General features: G+C 50.9%; 2 protein-coding genes across 7 annotated transcripts in view; one reads left to right on the top strand and one right to left on the bottom strand.

Moving 5' to 3' along the window:
- TREX1 (three prime repair exonuclease 1) overlaps positions 1–15,599 on the bottom strand; it is a 94,079-nt gene that overhangs the window by 24,522 nt on the left and 53,958 nt on the right. The window lies entirely within an intron of this gene.
- On the top strand, positions 4,848–13,651 carry CCDC51 (coiled-coil domain containing 51). 6 transcript variants are annotated; one of them, XM_050780927.1, is made up of 4 exons: positions 4,848–5,061; positions 10,492–10,690; positions 11,953–12,117; positions 12,658–13,651. In XM_050780927.1, exons 3-4 carry the CDS (start codon positions 11,968–11,970, stop codon positions 13,414–13,416), a joined length of 909 nt encoding a protein of 302 aa, XP_050636884.1. In that variant the 5' UTR covers positions 4,848–5,061; positions 10,492–10,690; positions 11,953–11,967; the 3' UTR covers positions 13,417–13,651. The 6 variants fall into 6 exon arrangements, with proteins under 6 accessions (XP_050636884.1, XP_050636881.1, XP_050636879.1 ...); XM_050780924.1 differs by having other exon boundaries at positions 4,848–5,170; positions 10,497–10,690; XM_050780922.1 differs by having other exon boundaries at positions 4,848–5,170.

The following is a 15,599-nucleotide window of genomic DNA, read 5'->3' as shown; positions in this document are numbered from 1 at the left end:
AAACCTAGTTTTGATTTAGCAAAGCCCCATAATGGTTCCAGAGCTTTCTTTGTGCTTCTGAATTAATTTTTTTAAAAAATACAGGGTCTTGTTCTGTCTCCCAGGATGGAGTGCAGTGGTGTGATCTTGGCTCACTGCAGCCTCAAACTCCTGGGCTCAAGTGATCTTCCCATCTCAGCCTCCCAAATAGCTGGGACTACAGAAGTGCACCCCCACACCCAGCTAAGCGTTTTAATACATATTTAGCATACATTATGGTCTCACCCCCAACCCCTTGCCTGGCACTGGCACCGGCACCCCCTCCATCCACCAGCAAGTGGGCTGGGGCTTCCTGCAGCTGCTGCCCTGGACCTGTTTGGTGGGCATGGGGACTTCACCGCCATCAACTTGGAGGATCATATCATTTGCCCTGCCCTGCCTCTTCCACAGTAGAGAAGTTCCTTGACAACAGGAACTGTTCCCTGGTACGTACCCCAGTGCCTGCATATAGCACACGCCTTACATGAACAGATGAACAAGTCTCACCAAAACATTCGGCAATCTGGATGTCACAACATAAAGATGGGTTTTAAAAGCACAAATGCTGGTCAGGCACAGTGGCTCATGCCTGTAATCCCAGCACTTTGGGAGGCTGAAGCAGGCAGATCACTTGAGGTCAGGAGTTTGAGACCAGCCTGGCCAACATGGTGAAACCCCCCTCTACTAATACAAAAAATCAGCCAGGCATAGTGGCAGGTGCCTGTAACCACAGCTACTTGGGAGGCCGAAGCAGGAGAACACCTTGAACCCGGGAGGTGGAGGTTGCATTGAGCAGAGATCATGCCACTGCACTCCACCACCTCCCCCGCCAAGAAAAAAACGTGCAAATTCTTCCACTAACCTCATGTAAGGTATTGTCAGGCATACAACCACACGAGAAGGACATCCTTTCAAACAAACGAGTTGGTTTAATTTCAGGTGATACAAAGTTTAGGGTAGAACAAAGACCAAAGAGCAGACTCTGGCAAGGTTCTGAGCTGGTTTTACTTTAAATTCACAGTTATGGTAGGAATGACTTAGTGAAAACAACTAAAGAGATGATGAACCACTGTAAGTTTTTTTTTTTTTTTTTTTTTTTTTTTTTTAACAAAAGTTTATTCTTAAATGTACAACAGCTCCAAGACAACACTTAATTCCAGCTTTAGGTGGCAAAAGATGTTATGGCAGGGAATATAGACGTTTAAATAAGGATGAAATAAAGGGTCACCACCTCCTCAGGCACAAGGAACAGCTTACTTTTTGCCAGATTTCTTAATTCCACCTGTGGCTGCAAAAGAAAAATAGTCACAATTAGGGAAAAATATAGTTCTTACGGTAGAAGCCCCATGGACCTGCTGTGGACCTTAGTAAAGCCTGGCTTTTGTACTGGGCATTCGTTTTAACACAAGCATGGATAGCAGCTTCACTGATATTGTCTGTTCTAGGTAAAGGTAAAATGAGGATAAGATGGAGTTTACAAGCAGTGGCTGGCTGCGCACTGGTCTAGATCTACACTCCTGTATACTTCACAGATTGGCTTATTTAATCCTCATGCCCTATCAACCCATTTTACAGAAAAAGAAGTTCTTTTTTTTTTTTGAGACAGAGTCTTGCTGTGTCGCCCAGGCTGGAGTGCAGTGGCACGATCTCAGCTCACTGCAACCCCCGCCTCCTGGGTTCAAGCAATTTTCCCGTCTCAGCCTCCCGAGCAGCTGGGACTACAAGCCCCAGCTAATTTTTGTATTTTTAGTAGATGGGGCTTCACCATATTGGTCAGGCTGGTCTCGAACTCCTGACCTCAGGTGATCCGCCTGCCTCGACCTCCCAGAATGCAGGGATTACAAGTGTGAGCCACCGAGCCCAGCCTTTTTTTTGGGACAGAGTCTTGTTTTGTCACCTAGGCTGGACTACAGTGGTGCAATTGGGCTCACTGCAGCCTCCGCCTCCCGGGTTCAAGCGATTGTTTATGCATCAGCCTCCCGAGTAGCTGGGACTACAGGCACATGCCACCACATCCGGCTAATTTTGGTATTTTTAGTAGAGATGGGGTTTCACCATGTTGGCCAGGCAGGTCTCGAACTCCTGACCTCAAGTGGTCCACCCACCTCAGCTCCCAAAGTGCTGGGATTACAGGCGTGAGCCACTGTGCCCAGCCAAAAAAGAAGTATTATTGTTAGGTGTTGTTCAAGGTATGTGACAAGCCAGGATTCCAACCTGAGTTGTCTGACTTCAAAGTCCACATTCTTAACTGCCACGTTACACTGCCTTCCATATTATGATCCTGGCACCTGGTATACTCTACTAATTTACAAATCATCATATATGTGGAACCCAGTAGGCAATTTAAGAAACAGTGTAGGATTGGGCCAGGCGCGGTGGCTCACGCCTGTAATCCCAGCACATTAGGAGGCTGAGGTGGGCAGATCACAAGGTCAGGAGATCGAGACCATCCTAGCCAACATGGTGAAACCCTGTCTCTACTAAAAATACAAAAATTAGCCAGGAATGGCGGTGTGCACCTGTAATCCCAGCTACTCAGGAGGCTGAGGCAGGAGAATCACTTGAACCCAGGAGGCGGAGGTTGCAGTGAGCTGAGATCGCGCCACTGCACTCCAGCCTGGGCGACAGAGTGAGACTCCATCTTAAAAAAAAAAAAAAAAAAAAAAAAAAAGAAACAGTGTAGGGTTATATATGCCTAATACAGGGAAGAAGATCCAAAGGGGCCTGACAAAATAAACCTTAAAAAAAAATATTAGATGATGCTCAATGACAAACAACTAGCATAGAGTTACACTAAGGACTGATCTTTTCCCTATACACAATCACAGATTAAAGAGGGTGCAAGATACTTTTTTTTTTTTTTTTTTTTGAGATAGGATCTCACTCTGTCTCCCAGGCTGGAATACAGTGGCGTGATCCCAGCTCACTGCAGCCTGAACTCCTGTGCTCAAATAATCCTCTTACCTTTAACTCCTGTGCTTAAATGAGGCTGCCTCAGCCTTTTAAATAGCTGGGATTACAGGAAATGAGCCACCCCCACCACGCTCAGCTAATTTTAAAATTTTTCTGTAGACAGGGTCTCCCTTTGATGCTGTGAACTCCTAGCCTTAAACAATCCTCCTGCTTAGGCCTCCCAAAGCACTAGGATTATGGTCGTCAGCCACTGTGCCTGGCCCCTTACACCATTCTGAAAAGGAATCTCAAGAACTAGAATCTCAGTGCTGGGTAGGTAAAGAATAATGGATCAAACCCACTGGAGAGAGGTCTTGAGAAGCCCCGGATGACACTCCCACCATCCTTGTCTCCATCATGCCTAGTGTGGCTCACAGTGCTCAAATAGGGCATAAACAACTGTGGAGAAAATAATCACTAGTTGGATGAATGTAAAATAATGCTTAAGATGCACATAAAGTACTAGAACTGCTGGGCCTGAAAAATCTTTTGAAATGTAATGAATTCCTCCTACATAAAAGATGTAAAAAGGTGGAGGATTCAGTTAGAAAAGCATATGGAGCAACAGCACACTGAAGAGCCTGGACTTTATCTTTTAGTCTAGGCACACCCAGAAGTAAAAAGACTCAGAAAGCAAAAGCATAGAGACAATATGAGTACCAAAAAAAAAGGGTGGCCGGGCGCTTTGGCTCAGGTTTGTAATCCGAGCACTTTGGGAGGCCCAGGCAGGTGGATCACCTGAGGTCAGGAGTTGAGACCAGCTTGGCCAACATGGTGAAACTCCGTCTCTACAATAAATACGAAAAAAATTAGGCGCGGTGGTTCATGCCTGCAATCCCAGCATTTGGGAGGCTGAGGCGGGTGGATCACGAGGTCAGGAGTTCAAGACCAGCCTGGCCAAGATGGTGAAACCCTCTCTCTACTAAAAGTACAAAAATTAGCCGAACTCCGTCTCAAAAAAAAAAAAAAAAAAAAAAAAAAAAAAGAAAAATTAGCCAGACGTGGTGGCAGCCGCCTGTACGCCCAGCTACTTGGGAGGATGAGGTAGGAGAATCGCTTTAACCAGGAAGGCGGAGGCTGCAGTGAGCCGCGATCGCGCCGCTGCATTCCAACCTGGGAGACAGAGTGAGCCTCTGTCTCAAAAAAACAAAACAAAACAAAAAACACACAGAAAAACTTCGAAGTCAAGTAACGTTCAAACACTAAGAAGGCAGTAAAATACGAATTTGGGGCAAGAGATTGCGGAAGACACTGAGAAACTTAACTGTATGAATCTGCGTCTGAGGTAAATACATTTCAATGTTTCCGTTTCTGCATTCCCTAAGGAATGGAAGTCCAGACTGCCTGGGAGGCAGGAGACTTCGTTTCCAGCTCCCGGCCCTTACTGCTGCTGCAAATCCGAGACTGGCTAAGGACCATCCGCTACAGCGGACGTCGGAAAACGAGACCTCGCAGTTCAGGAGGCAGGAAAAAGGCATGTCCGCGCCCTCATCCCAACAGACGCTCATAGCGATTGGCCAGCTTGAGCTACATTCAGCCCCCACTTACCCAAGGGCCCCTTCCCCGCGGCCTTCGCTTTTAGCTCCTCGAGTTTCTTCTGCTCCTCTTTTTGTTTCTGCTTGAAAGCCTTATCTTCCTGGGGAGAGGCAAAGGGGGTTCAACTCAGGCCTGTTTCCCAGGCCCTCCGCACCCGCCCGTGTCTCCGCGCCCGCCCTCACCTCGTCCATCTCCTTGGCCTGCTTCTTAGGCTGTTTCAGTGGCTTCTTCTTGCCCCCTGTGGGCGACACGAACACGTTCGGCCTGCCCCTGCCGCCCGGTCCCCGCCCCGCCGTCCCCGCAGTCCTCACAGTCCTCACCGTCCCGCAACACTTACCTTCGCGGCCGGACATCGCGCCTGGCGCCCCTTCCCCAGACCCTGCCACCGGAAACGGCGCGTCTTCCCCCACCCTCTGTCGTAGACAGCGGAGCGGCCCCCCTGATTGGCTCCTAGTCAGGAAGTTGAACTCTCGCTACCGGATGCGGCGCTCCAGGGGCGGGGACTAACAGGTCAGAGGTCAACTGAGTGGCAGACGCTAGGTCCTGCCGCGCCAGGTACGAGGAACTAGGGTCGTCCTGCCAGGGTAGAATCCGGAACCGTAAGAGGGGTACTTAATCGGAAGGCCCCCCAGGCCTGTGGCCGTGCGCGGGAAGAGCACTTCAGGTACACAGCAGGGCATGTGCATGTGCAAAGGCCTTGAAGCTCGGCGCGTTCCTGGAACCGAGGAAAGCACAGCTTGGGTGGAGGTAGAGTAGGCTGGGAGATGGCAGAAGTGGGAGGGAGTTATATCACATGGTCCTATAGCTTTGAAAACCCCTGTAAGGAGTTTGTTTTATAATATAGTCAGGGGTGCAGCAGTTTGCGAATTCTGTTTATTCATCTATGAAAATGGTCTAAAAAATTTATTTTGGTCATGGCCATACAACTCTGTGAATATGCTAAAACCACTGAATTGTACACATTGCGTGAATTATATGGTATGCAAGTTATTGCGTGAATTATATGGTATGCAAGTTATATATCAATAAAGCTTTTTTTTCCCCCCCGAGATGGAGCCTTGCTCTTGTCGCCCAGGCTGGAGTGCAATGGCACGATCTTGGCTCACTTCAACCTCTGCTTCCTGGGTTCAAGCGATTCTCCTGTCTCAGCCTCCCCAGTAGCTGGGATTACAGGTGCCTACCACCATGCCCGGAAAATTTTTGTATTTTTAGTAGAGACGGGGTTTCGCCTCCCCAGTAGCTGGGATTACAGATGCCCGCCACCATGCCTGGAAAATTTGTGGTAGAGACGGGGTTTTGCCATATTGGCCAGGCTGGTCTCGAACTCCTGACCTCATGATCCTCCTGCCTCAGCCTCCCAAAGTGTTAGGATTACAGGCGTGAGCCACCGCGCCTGGCCAAAGCTCTTAATTTTTTAAGTAACGGTGCTGAGTGCTGGGATGCTACAGTGTCCAAAGATTAGGCAGATGAATACATTTTTTGCTGGGTATGTACTATATGTAGGTACCAAGCTGAAATTCTAGTGAGTGAGACAGACTATAACCAAAGCAAATAAATGAGATACATATTGTAGGTCATGTGATAGGTGCATGGAAAAAATAAAGTGTAGACAGTGGGTCAGGAGTGCTAGGGTGGGAGTGGGATCGCCATATCTGATAGGGTGTGTGTAGACCTCCCAAGGGGCTACTAGTTGAGCAGGACTTGAAGAAGGTGAGGGAGCAAGCAGCACTGATAGCAGCTGTCATGAAGGCCCTGAGCTGGGGACAACCTGGTGCGCTCCAGCAACTTCAAGAAGATCCATGTGCTTGGAGTGGAGTGAGGAAAGGGAGACTAGTGGGAGATGAGGTCAGAGGAATGAGAGCCAGTGGGTAGGTTCCCTGTAGGCCATGGAAAAGACAGGCTTTTACCTTGAGAGAAGTGGGGAACCGTTGTAGGGGTTGAGCAGAGAGACATGGTCCCACCTGTGTTTGGAAAGGAACATTGACTCTGCTGACAATAAATTGCAGTGACTGGAATAGAAGCAGGGTGACGTCTGTCAGGAGGCTCTTGGGATAGTCCAGGCTAGAGATGTGATGTAGGTCATTGGGACCATTTGGTAGCAGTGGCAGAGGTGAGAAGAGGAGGGATCCTGGATTTGGAAAGCCAGTGGCATTTGCTGATAGATGGATGTGAGGTGGGAGAGAAATGAGGAATTAGGAGTGATGCGAGGTTGTTGGTCTGAATACTTGAACCTGGTATTGCTGTCCTCCATGTTGGAGAAGGCTATGGGAAAAACAGGTTTGGGAGGGGAAGATGAGATCTCCATTAGATTTTCAGGCAGACGGGCCGGGCGTGGTGACTCCTGCCTGTAATCCCAGCACTTTGGGAGGCTGAGGTGGGTGGATCACGAGGTCAGGGATTCGAGACCAGCCTGACCAACATGGTGAAACCCCGTCTCTACTAAAAATATAAAAATTAGCTGGGCATGGTGGGGTGCCTGTAATCCCAGCTACTCAGGAGGCTGAGGCAGGAGAATTGCTTGAACCCGGGAGGTGGAGGTTGCAGTGAGCCGAGATTGCGCCACTGCACTCCAGCCTAGGCGACAGAGCAAGACTCCGTCTCAAAAAAAAAAAAAAAAAAAAGATTTTCAGGCAGAGATACAGGTTGGGAAGTTTGATAAATGAGCCAAGAACCCTGTGGAGAGAGGTATGGGCTGGAGAAGTCAAGAGTATAATTTTTTTTTTTTTTTAAAACAACTTTATTGATGTATAACTTGCATACCATACAATTCATGCAATGTGTGCAATTCAGTGGTTTTATTATATTCACAGAGTTGTATGGCCTTCACCAAAATAAATTTTTTAGACCATTTTCATAGATGATTTTTAAAACCACAGGACTGGATAAGAGGAGTCTGAGTGCTGAGCGCTGGGGTGCTGCATATTCCAGAGGTTAGGCAGATGAGTGGGCACTGGAAACCAAGTGAAACGGCATGTGAAGGAGGAGGGGGTGAAGGCCAGATCAGAGGGAGCTGGATGGAATCAGAGAAGAGGAACAGAAACAGTGAATTCAGGCAGTCTGTCAAGGAGTTTGGTTATAAAGGGAACCAGAGAAATGGGGCAGTTGCTGGTGGGGGTGTTAGATCAATTACTGAGCAGTGTCTCAGGAAGAGAGAGGATTTGGGCCCTGGGGCACAGGTTGGTCTTCCCTAGAAGCATGGGTTTTTTTTATCCTGAGGATCAAGAGAGGAGGTGGAAATGGGGCAGTTACTGGTGATTGGGAGTTTGTGGAAGTTCTCTTCCAACTTTTTATTATTTTCTTGGTGGAAAATGAAGCAAGCAGACTATCAGGCTGGAAGTGAAGATGAGGAACATGATAGAGGCTTGAGGAAGGGGCGGTTGGTGGGAGAATGGATCTGAAGGGGCAGGATTCTGAACTTGACCCTCAGGGCCCTGCTTCACCTGTCCAGCTTCTCCATCCATTCATCTCTGCTTTTGCTTTCCAGTTGCACTGACTGCCTTTCAGGTTTTGAGCAACCTCAAGCACTTTCCACCTTTTCTCTTTGCCAGGAACATTCTTCCCCTTGGTGGTTGGGGGGCCTGTGAAACATCTAAGTGGTGACATTCTGGGGGCTGAGAAATGGGGCCTGGGGTTGGGGGCTGGTGGGGTGGTGGAGAGCCTGAGGGGAGGGACTGGAGTGGAGAAACAACTTGGGGATTATTGCCACATTCCCTTATGAAGTCTCTGTTGTCACCCAGCTTAGGTTCTAGTGAGAGAATAGGCAACACATAAGGAAATGTGTCCATCAGGAGAAAAATAAAGCAGAGAACCTAGCTGGGGAGGGAGTGGTCAAGGAAGCCTTACTGAGAGGTGATATTTGGGCAAAGATGAAGATGTCAGGGTGAGCTGAGTGGACTTGTGAAGGAAGAGTCATCCAGCTGGAGGAGGTGGCAGAGCACAGAGCAGCACAGTGGCTGGAGCAGAGTATGGCAGTAGAAGGAAGAGGATGAGGGCTGAGAGGTCTCAGGGCTTCTTGGCCACCGCCAGGTGAAATGGGAGCTTTTAGGGGATTTTGATCAGAGGAATGTAATCTGATTTTTGTGTTACGGAGCCTTGGGCTGCCATATGCAGAACGTGGGGGTGGGGAAGGGGAGGGAAGAAAGCGAAGATTGCACAAGAGACAGTAGAGTAGTTGTCATCTCTGCCAGGAATGGGTGACCTTCCTGGGGTCTAAAAGTGGGCAGCTAGTAGAGGCGGTGCTGGGAAAGGAGGCTGAGAAGGTTGGAGGAAGCCAAGAGGGGCAGTGATGTTGGGAAGAGAGGGTGTTGAAAAGTGGTGCCAGCCATGGTGGACACTGCATGCTTTGTTTGATGAAGGATACACCTGCAGGGGTGTTATAGAGTCCCAGCCTGTGCGTCGTGGGTGCTGGCCTTGAGGCCTGGGAGTCTGACTGGCTGCTGGGGCCTGGATGGTATGCACCCTCATGGCTATGGAACCCAGCCTTATGAAGGGGGCCCAGGGGTTTGGATGTGGCACGAGCTTTGGACCACTGTCACAGTGATGTTCCCTTCTGTGGCTCTCAGCTCAGGCCCACTTTGCCCAGAAGACATGTTTCTACCCTACCAGCTGTGTTTTCAAAGCCCCTGAGCTTCTCCAAAGACAGCTCTTAGCACAGCATGATGGAGAGGAGGCTAGGGTGCTGTGGGGGGCCTCTGTCTCACATCACCTTCCATCAGGAAGCCCCTTTCTATTCTGTATCTGGAGCTCCTTCAGTTTCTTCCTGTCTGCAGCTCTCTTTGCTTTTCTCTCTCTGGCCTGGTCTGTTGGCCACCAGGTGTCGCTCTCACAGCCAGGATCAGCGCTTAGGGACTTTGAGGTGTGGTTTGGCCAGAGGAGGGTGCTGTTGGCTCAGCTTTTTCTGAGAAAACGGGTCACCTGGCCACCTCTTTGTGGTCCTCAGAGTCACTGGCACTCTTGGGCTCAGGTGAGGCCTGATTCTGGATAACAGGAGACTCCCTGCTGTTCAGGTAATGAGAAGCAGGCCCAAATATCAAAGCAAGGTGGAAGAGGGAAAGATGAGAGAAACCTAACCCGTTGAGCAATGGCAGGTTGGAGAGGAAAGAGAAAGTTTATGGAAGTCAAGAAGTGTGAGACTGAGAGTTGGTGGCCTGGAAAGTCTGGGGGCGAAGACAGATGGCGTGAACCTAAGAAAAGTCCTCTGTGGCAAAAACAGTTTTGTTTTGTTTTGCCGTTGGAATTGTCTTAGAGGAGAGCTAAGAGTTTTCTGTCTTGGGTCACAAATGGCCTGTGTCCTTAGGCCCTTGCACAGAATTGAAACTCTGCTTCCCTTGTGCTGAGGCAGTCCTTAGAGAGTCTGGGGAGTTGGTTTTGAGGCTGTTTAACAGAAATGATCCTGGATCTTAGTCTTCCTGAATTCCCCTGAGTTCTACAACATTGCAGGGAGTATTTATGCATCTTTGTGGGGCTTTGTCAGCATGTATACAACTCTGGTTTCAAAACTGTCTTTGATATCAGAAACCTGGACATCAGGATTCTCATTCAAGTCACAGCAGAGAGACCTGGGGGATGTAGGGAAGTGGGTAGCAGGGAAGGGCCCGCTTTGTGTGGCATGGTGGCAGGCACTGGAAGGAATGGTATCCTAGAGGCTCTTCCCCAACTGCGTTCCATTGCCCAAGAGCACCCAGGGGAGAGCCTGACCATCCTCTTGCCACAGGGGCCGCAGTCTCTGGGCGCAACAGGGTGGTGCTCAGTTTAGATGATTTTAGTGAGGATTAGTCTGTTCAGAACTGTCCCTAGGCCTCAGAACGGACTTATGTCCAGCCTTTCTCAGCTGTGAGCTGACCTGTCTGGCGTCCCCCTCACAGATCTCCTGATGGCGGGGCGCAGCCCTGGGTTTGCCATGCAGCACATCGTGGGTGTGCCCCGCATACTGGTCCGGAGGGGCCTCCTTGGAAGGGACCTCTTTATGACCAGGACTCTCTGCAGCCCAGGCCCAAGCCAACCCAGAGAGAAAAGACCTGAGGAAGTGGCCCTCGGGCTGCATCACCGCCTCCCAGCACTGGGAAGAGCCCTGGGGCACAGCATTCAGCAACGAGCGACCTCCACAGCCAAGACTTGGTGGGATAGATATGAAGAGTTTGTTGGACTCAATGAGGTTCGAGAGGCCCAGGGAAAGGTGACAGAGGTGAGGAGGGGAGCTGGGGTGGCTGGCCCTGCCCTCTGACTTGGGAAATGTGCCAAACCAGTCACGTGGTGCTGGGTAGCCACATCCAGACTTGTGTTTGGCCTCATTTCTCATGTGGAAACCTGGGCTTGATGCTTCTGGGGTGAAGGTCTCCATGTAACTGTGCCACCTACTTTCTCTAAAAACAGTTACTGTGTACTAATAAGTCCCTGGCCACTAACATCCAGTCTGTGAGGCCAGCAAATACTTCCTTTGTGGACTGTTTGGGGATTGATGGTGAAAGTTACCTGGGGCTGGCCGGGCGCGGTGGCTCACGCCTGTAATCCCAGCACTTTGGGAGGCCGAGGCGGGCAGATCACAAGGTCAGGAGATCGAGACCACGGTGAAACCCCGTCTCTACTAAAAATACAAAAAATTAGCCGGGCGTGGTTGTGGGCGCCTGTAGTCCCAGCTACTCGGGAGGCTGAGGCAGGAGAATGGCGTGAACCTGGGAGGCGGAGCTTGCAGTGAGCCGAGATCGCGCCACTGCACTCCAGCCTGGGCGACAGAGCGAGACTCCGTCTCAAAAAAAAAAAAAAAAAAAAATTACCTGGGGCTTGCTGCAGTACTGTTACTGTGTGTAATTACAACATCTTTTGCGAAGGTAGAGGGCAGTAGGAAATGTCACACTGTGAGTGGAAAGAGCGAGTTGTGGTTGTCAAGTCCTTTGTGGTGGCAGAAAAGCATTCTGTCATCTTTGTTCCCACTCCTGCTTAGGCATGGAGTAGTGTAGCAAGGTGGGAAGAACCTGGGGTTCAGCAGGGGCTTTGAGACAAACAGTGCCATTTCTTTCCTTGGAGATTTTGAGCTTGGCTGAGCTGGTGTTTCCAGGTCTATAAACTGTAGGCTGCAGCAGTGCCTTTCATGGCATTGTTATGAGGCATATATAAGGCAACACACGGGAAACAGCCTACCAACACAAGCCTACCAACACAGGTTTGATGGACACAAATTGTGTGCATTGTTAGCTGTTTTCAAGTTTTTTCAGGGGCATGTTATTTCTGCTTGAATGGCTGAATCTCGTGATTCTGATGGGTGTGGCCCAAGGCTGCACTTTGAACACCACTGGGTGAGCCAGGATTAGTGTCTAAGGAATTCCGTTTCCACCCTTTGCAGCTCACACCCCAGTGACCTCTTCTTAGCCACAGCCTCGCTGGGAATGCAGCTGAGCCTGTGTGGGTGTGGAGAGAAGGTGCAGATGGCCTCCGGTTTTCTCTTTGCAGGCTGAGAAAGTGTTCATGGTGGCCCGAGGGCTTGTCCGAGAGGCTCGGGAGGACTTGGAAGTTCACCAGGCCAAGCTGAAGGAGGTGAGGGACCGCTTGGACCGTGTCTCCAGGGAGGACAGTCAGTACTTGGAACTGGCTACTCTCGAGCACAGGATGCTGCAGGTAGGCACCTCAGGAGGCAATCCTTTCACACCTGGACAGTGACCCTCGCCTGGCAGATCATGGAGGGGCCAGGTGGGAACCCTGACTGGTCCTTAATCAGAGGCCTGGTACAGAGGTGAACCAGAAGCTCCTACGGAGGGACAGAACCCCAAGCTTCCAGAGCCTGTCCATCTACTTTCTTCTGGAGTACAGGGGCCAACTGTTCAGAGCAGTGTAGCCTGGGACCCAGAATGCTGAGGAAGGAGAACCATGGAGGGGCTGGCCCAGGAAGTGCTGGACACTTCCCTTCGTGTAGACATAAGTACACCTCTGGTCAAACCCAGGACTGCTCAGGTGGGACGATCATGTAACTCACTTTGCTCACTCCCAATTCCTTTGCCCCTCTGACCCAGCCGGGTTCGTGCTACCTTCATTCATTCAGCAGGGGTCTATGGAACATGTACTCTGCCAGGCACAAGGTAGTGAGCCATCTGTTGGTGGCTATAGCTGCAGGGCCACCTTGTCCCCATGTAACCCAGTAACGTGGCTTTGCTTCTGCAGGAGGAGAAGAGACTTCGCACAGCCTATCTGCGTGCAGAAGACTCTGAGCGCGAGAAATTCTCCCTCTTCTCTGCAGCTGTGCGGGAAAGTCATGAGAAGGAGCGCACAAGGGCGGAGAGGACCAAGAACTGGTCCCTCATTGGCTCAGTCCTGGGGGCCCTGATTGGTGTGGCTGGCTCCACCTATGTGAACCGTGTCCGGCTACAGGAGCTGAAGGCCTTACTCCTGGAGGCACAGAAGGGGCCTGTGAGTCTCCAGGAGGCCATTCGAGAACAGGCGTCTAGCTACTCCCTCCAGCAGAGGGACCTCCACAATCTCATGGTGGACTTGAGAGGCCTGGTACATGCTGTTGGGCCGGGGCAGGGCTCTGGGTCACAGGCAGGTACTCCCCCTACCAGAGACAGAGATGTAGACGTCCTTTCAGCTGCCTTGAAAGAGCAGCTCAGTCATTCCAGGCAAGTCCATTCATGTCTAGAAGGCTTACGAGAGCAGCTTGATGGCCTAGAAAAGACTTGTAGCCAAATGGCTGGGGTGGTTCAGCTTGTAAAGGCTGCAGCACACCCAGGCCTGGCGGAACCAGCAGACGGGGCTATGCCCAGCTCCTTGCTAGAGCAGGGGAGTATGATCTTGGCACTGTCGGACACGGAGCAGAGACTAGAAGCCCAAGTCAACAGGAACACCATCTACAGCACCCTGGTCACCTGTGTGACATTTGTGGCCACACTACCTGTGCTCTACATGCTATTCAGAGCCAGCTAACCCCTGGCCCCTCCTCCAGAGGGTCTGAGGCAATATCTGTAAATGTGGATTTAGTTAGAGACTTGTAGCAATGAAGTGAGCCTTTGGGGGTGTGTATAACCTCAATCTGAAGGAGCAGCATCTGTGTCACTCACCAGCAGGCACACTTCACTTTGCAGACAAGGTTCATTTACATTAATTATCAAAACTTTGTGCTAATGTCCAATTAAAATATCCTGAGTTTTATTATTTAAAACAATCAGACTGAGTTTTTTTCATTGAGAATCAAGATCCAAGACTTGAAGGTTGGGCCTGGAGTTGGGGTAGTCACCCCCTTTAGTTCCTCTCTCATCTCCTGTCTGTCCTCTTTTCTGAACTGTTATGGATGCACTCCTGAGGCCTAGATTTTCATTTTGAATTTCCTGGCCTGCCCTCCACTTACCTGACTGTCCGATGTCAGATGGCCTGGGAGTTCCAGCGAGTGGAACCTAGCCAGCTGCCTACTCATTGGTGACCACGGTTACTTCCCATCTCCTGGATCACTTTCTCTACCATGTGGGGGAGAACTTCCTGGTTCTAGTACTGGAGGAGTGATCAGAGGAAAGCAGGGAAGAAAGACTGGGGGAATGGTTGATAAATGTTGCTGGGGACATAAGTATAGGAATTGATGGCCAATCTGGATCCCTGGTATAGAGAGTGCTTTGGGCAGCACTGGTGTGCCACTGGGGCTGGGTGCACCTCCACACAGCCCGGGGAAATCTTCCACAGGCATAGGCAGAGCTCAGGACACCAGGAGTGTGCATGGAGAGGCAGTGATAGGGAAGAGGGGGTCTCCCACGGGTGGGAGGTGCAGTGGGGGCATGTGTATGATCTCTTTTCAGAGGGGAACAGTGACCCATGACCTCCTGGACTAAATGGCCATGGGTGGCCTTGTGTGCCCTGAGTAAACAGGAGTTTTGGGCTAGTATTCAGTCCTGGTGTTGGAGTATTGGAAGTCAGGCACGTTCCAGAGAACCCACTCCCCTTTGAGAGCGCAGGGTAGCTGTATGCAGGGGCTGCAGGTGGGGGCTTGTTCACTGGTGTCTGTGCAGAGCTGTCAGAGCCTGTGGAGCCAGGAGTGTTTCCCATAAGGCATACTTTCTTCTTGGAGCCTGTGTTCAGTCTTGGGCAGTGAGTATGGCCCAAATGCCCGCCACCTCAGGTTCTCAGCACCTGGTCCCTCAGTCACTCTATCCTTGGCGAGTAATGGCTCCCCAGAATGGCATGGGATGGAAAGACCCTGCGCTTAGAGTGTTCACATTCCTCATAGGGCAGTAGGTATCGTATCTGTGTACAGATGAAGGGGGTTGTGGGGTTTGGAAGACCCAGTTTCCTCTGAGGTGAGATAGGTCCTGAAGGGTGTGTGCTTGGATGAATGGATTTGGGGAGGGAGGGATTCTGTGCATGTGAAGGGGGCTCCTGCAAGCTACATAGGCAGGAAAGCCAAAGTGGGTGAGGGACTGGGGCAGACTGTCCTGGCTGGGGTGGTGATGAGTGTGGGGGAGTTGCGCAGCATGAAGTCAGAGGCCCGGGGTACCAGGTTGGCAGTCTGAGGTGAGAGGCTAAGGGTGAGGGATCCAGGGAGGGATTGCTATGCTGCTGCAGAAAAGGTGCTAAGCACCTGGACTCAGATGCTGGAAGTGGGAGTGGAGGAAAAGGGGTGACCTGACGGGAGACCCTTGATAGCTGGCGGGAGGTGGGAAGAGGGTGTCTGTAGCTCTAGGGCAGTAGCCAGTGTGGATGACCTGAATCTCTTGATTGAGGTTCACCTAGCCTATGGAGGCCTTGGAGGCTTTCAGATGATGCGTGTGACATTTTTGCCTCCCAGGAAGCTGTGCCAATGGCTTTTAGCCAAAGTCCTCCAAAAGTCCTAATCGGATGGGCCAGATTCTGGCTCCTGAGTTAGCCGTGGGCGTGCCAGGGTGTGAATGGCCCTGCACAGGGGACAAATGGTCCCCAGGAGAGAACCCTTCTGCCAGTGTTTCCTCCCGCAGAAGGCCCAGGTGTTTGCCAGTGAGAGAGCCCAGACTTGCTCAATGCTTCTCAGCTTGGGGTGGGTCCAGGTCTGGGTCCTGGGCTGGGAAGAAAGGAAGGAAGTGAGCCCTTGCTTGTGCGCCTCTGCAGCCCAGGTGCCCTGCCTTCACAGCCCCGCTAGAGGTGGTATC

This window comes from Macaca thibetana, chromosome 2, assembly GCF_024542745.1.
Source record: "Macaca thibetana thibetana isolate TM-01 chromosome 2, ASM2454274v1, whole genome shotgun sequence".
NCBI classification, from domain to species: Eukaryota; Metazoa; Chordata; class Mammalia; order Primates; family Cercopithecidae; genus Macaca; species Macaca thibetana.
This window is presented reverse-complemented; position numbering and strand designations above follow the sequence as displayed.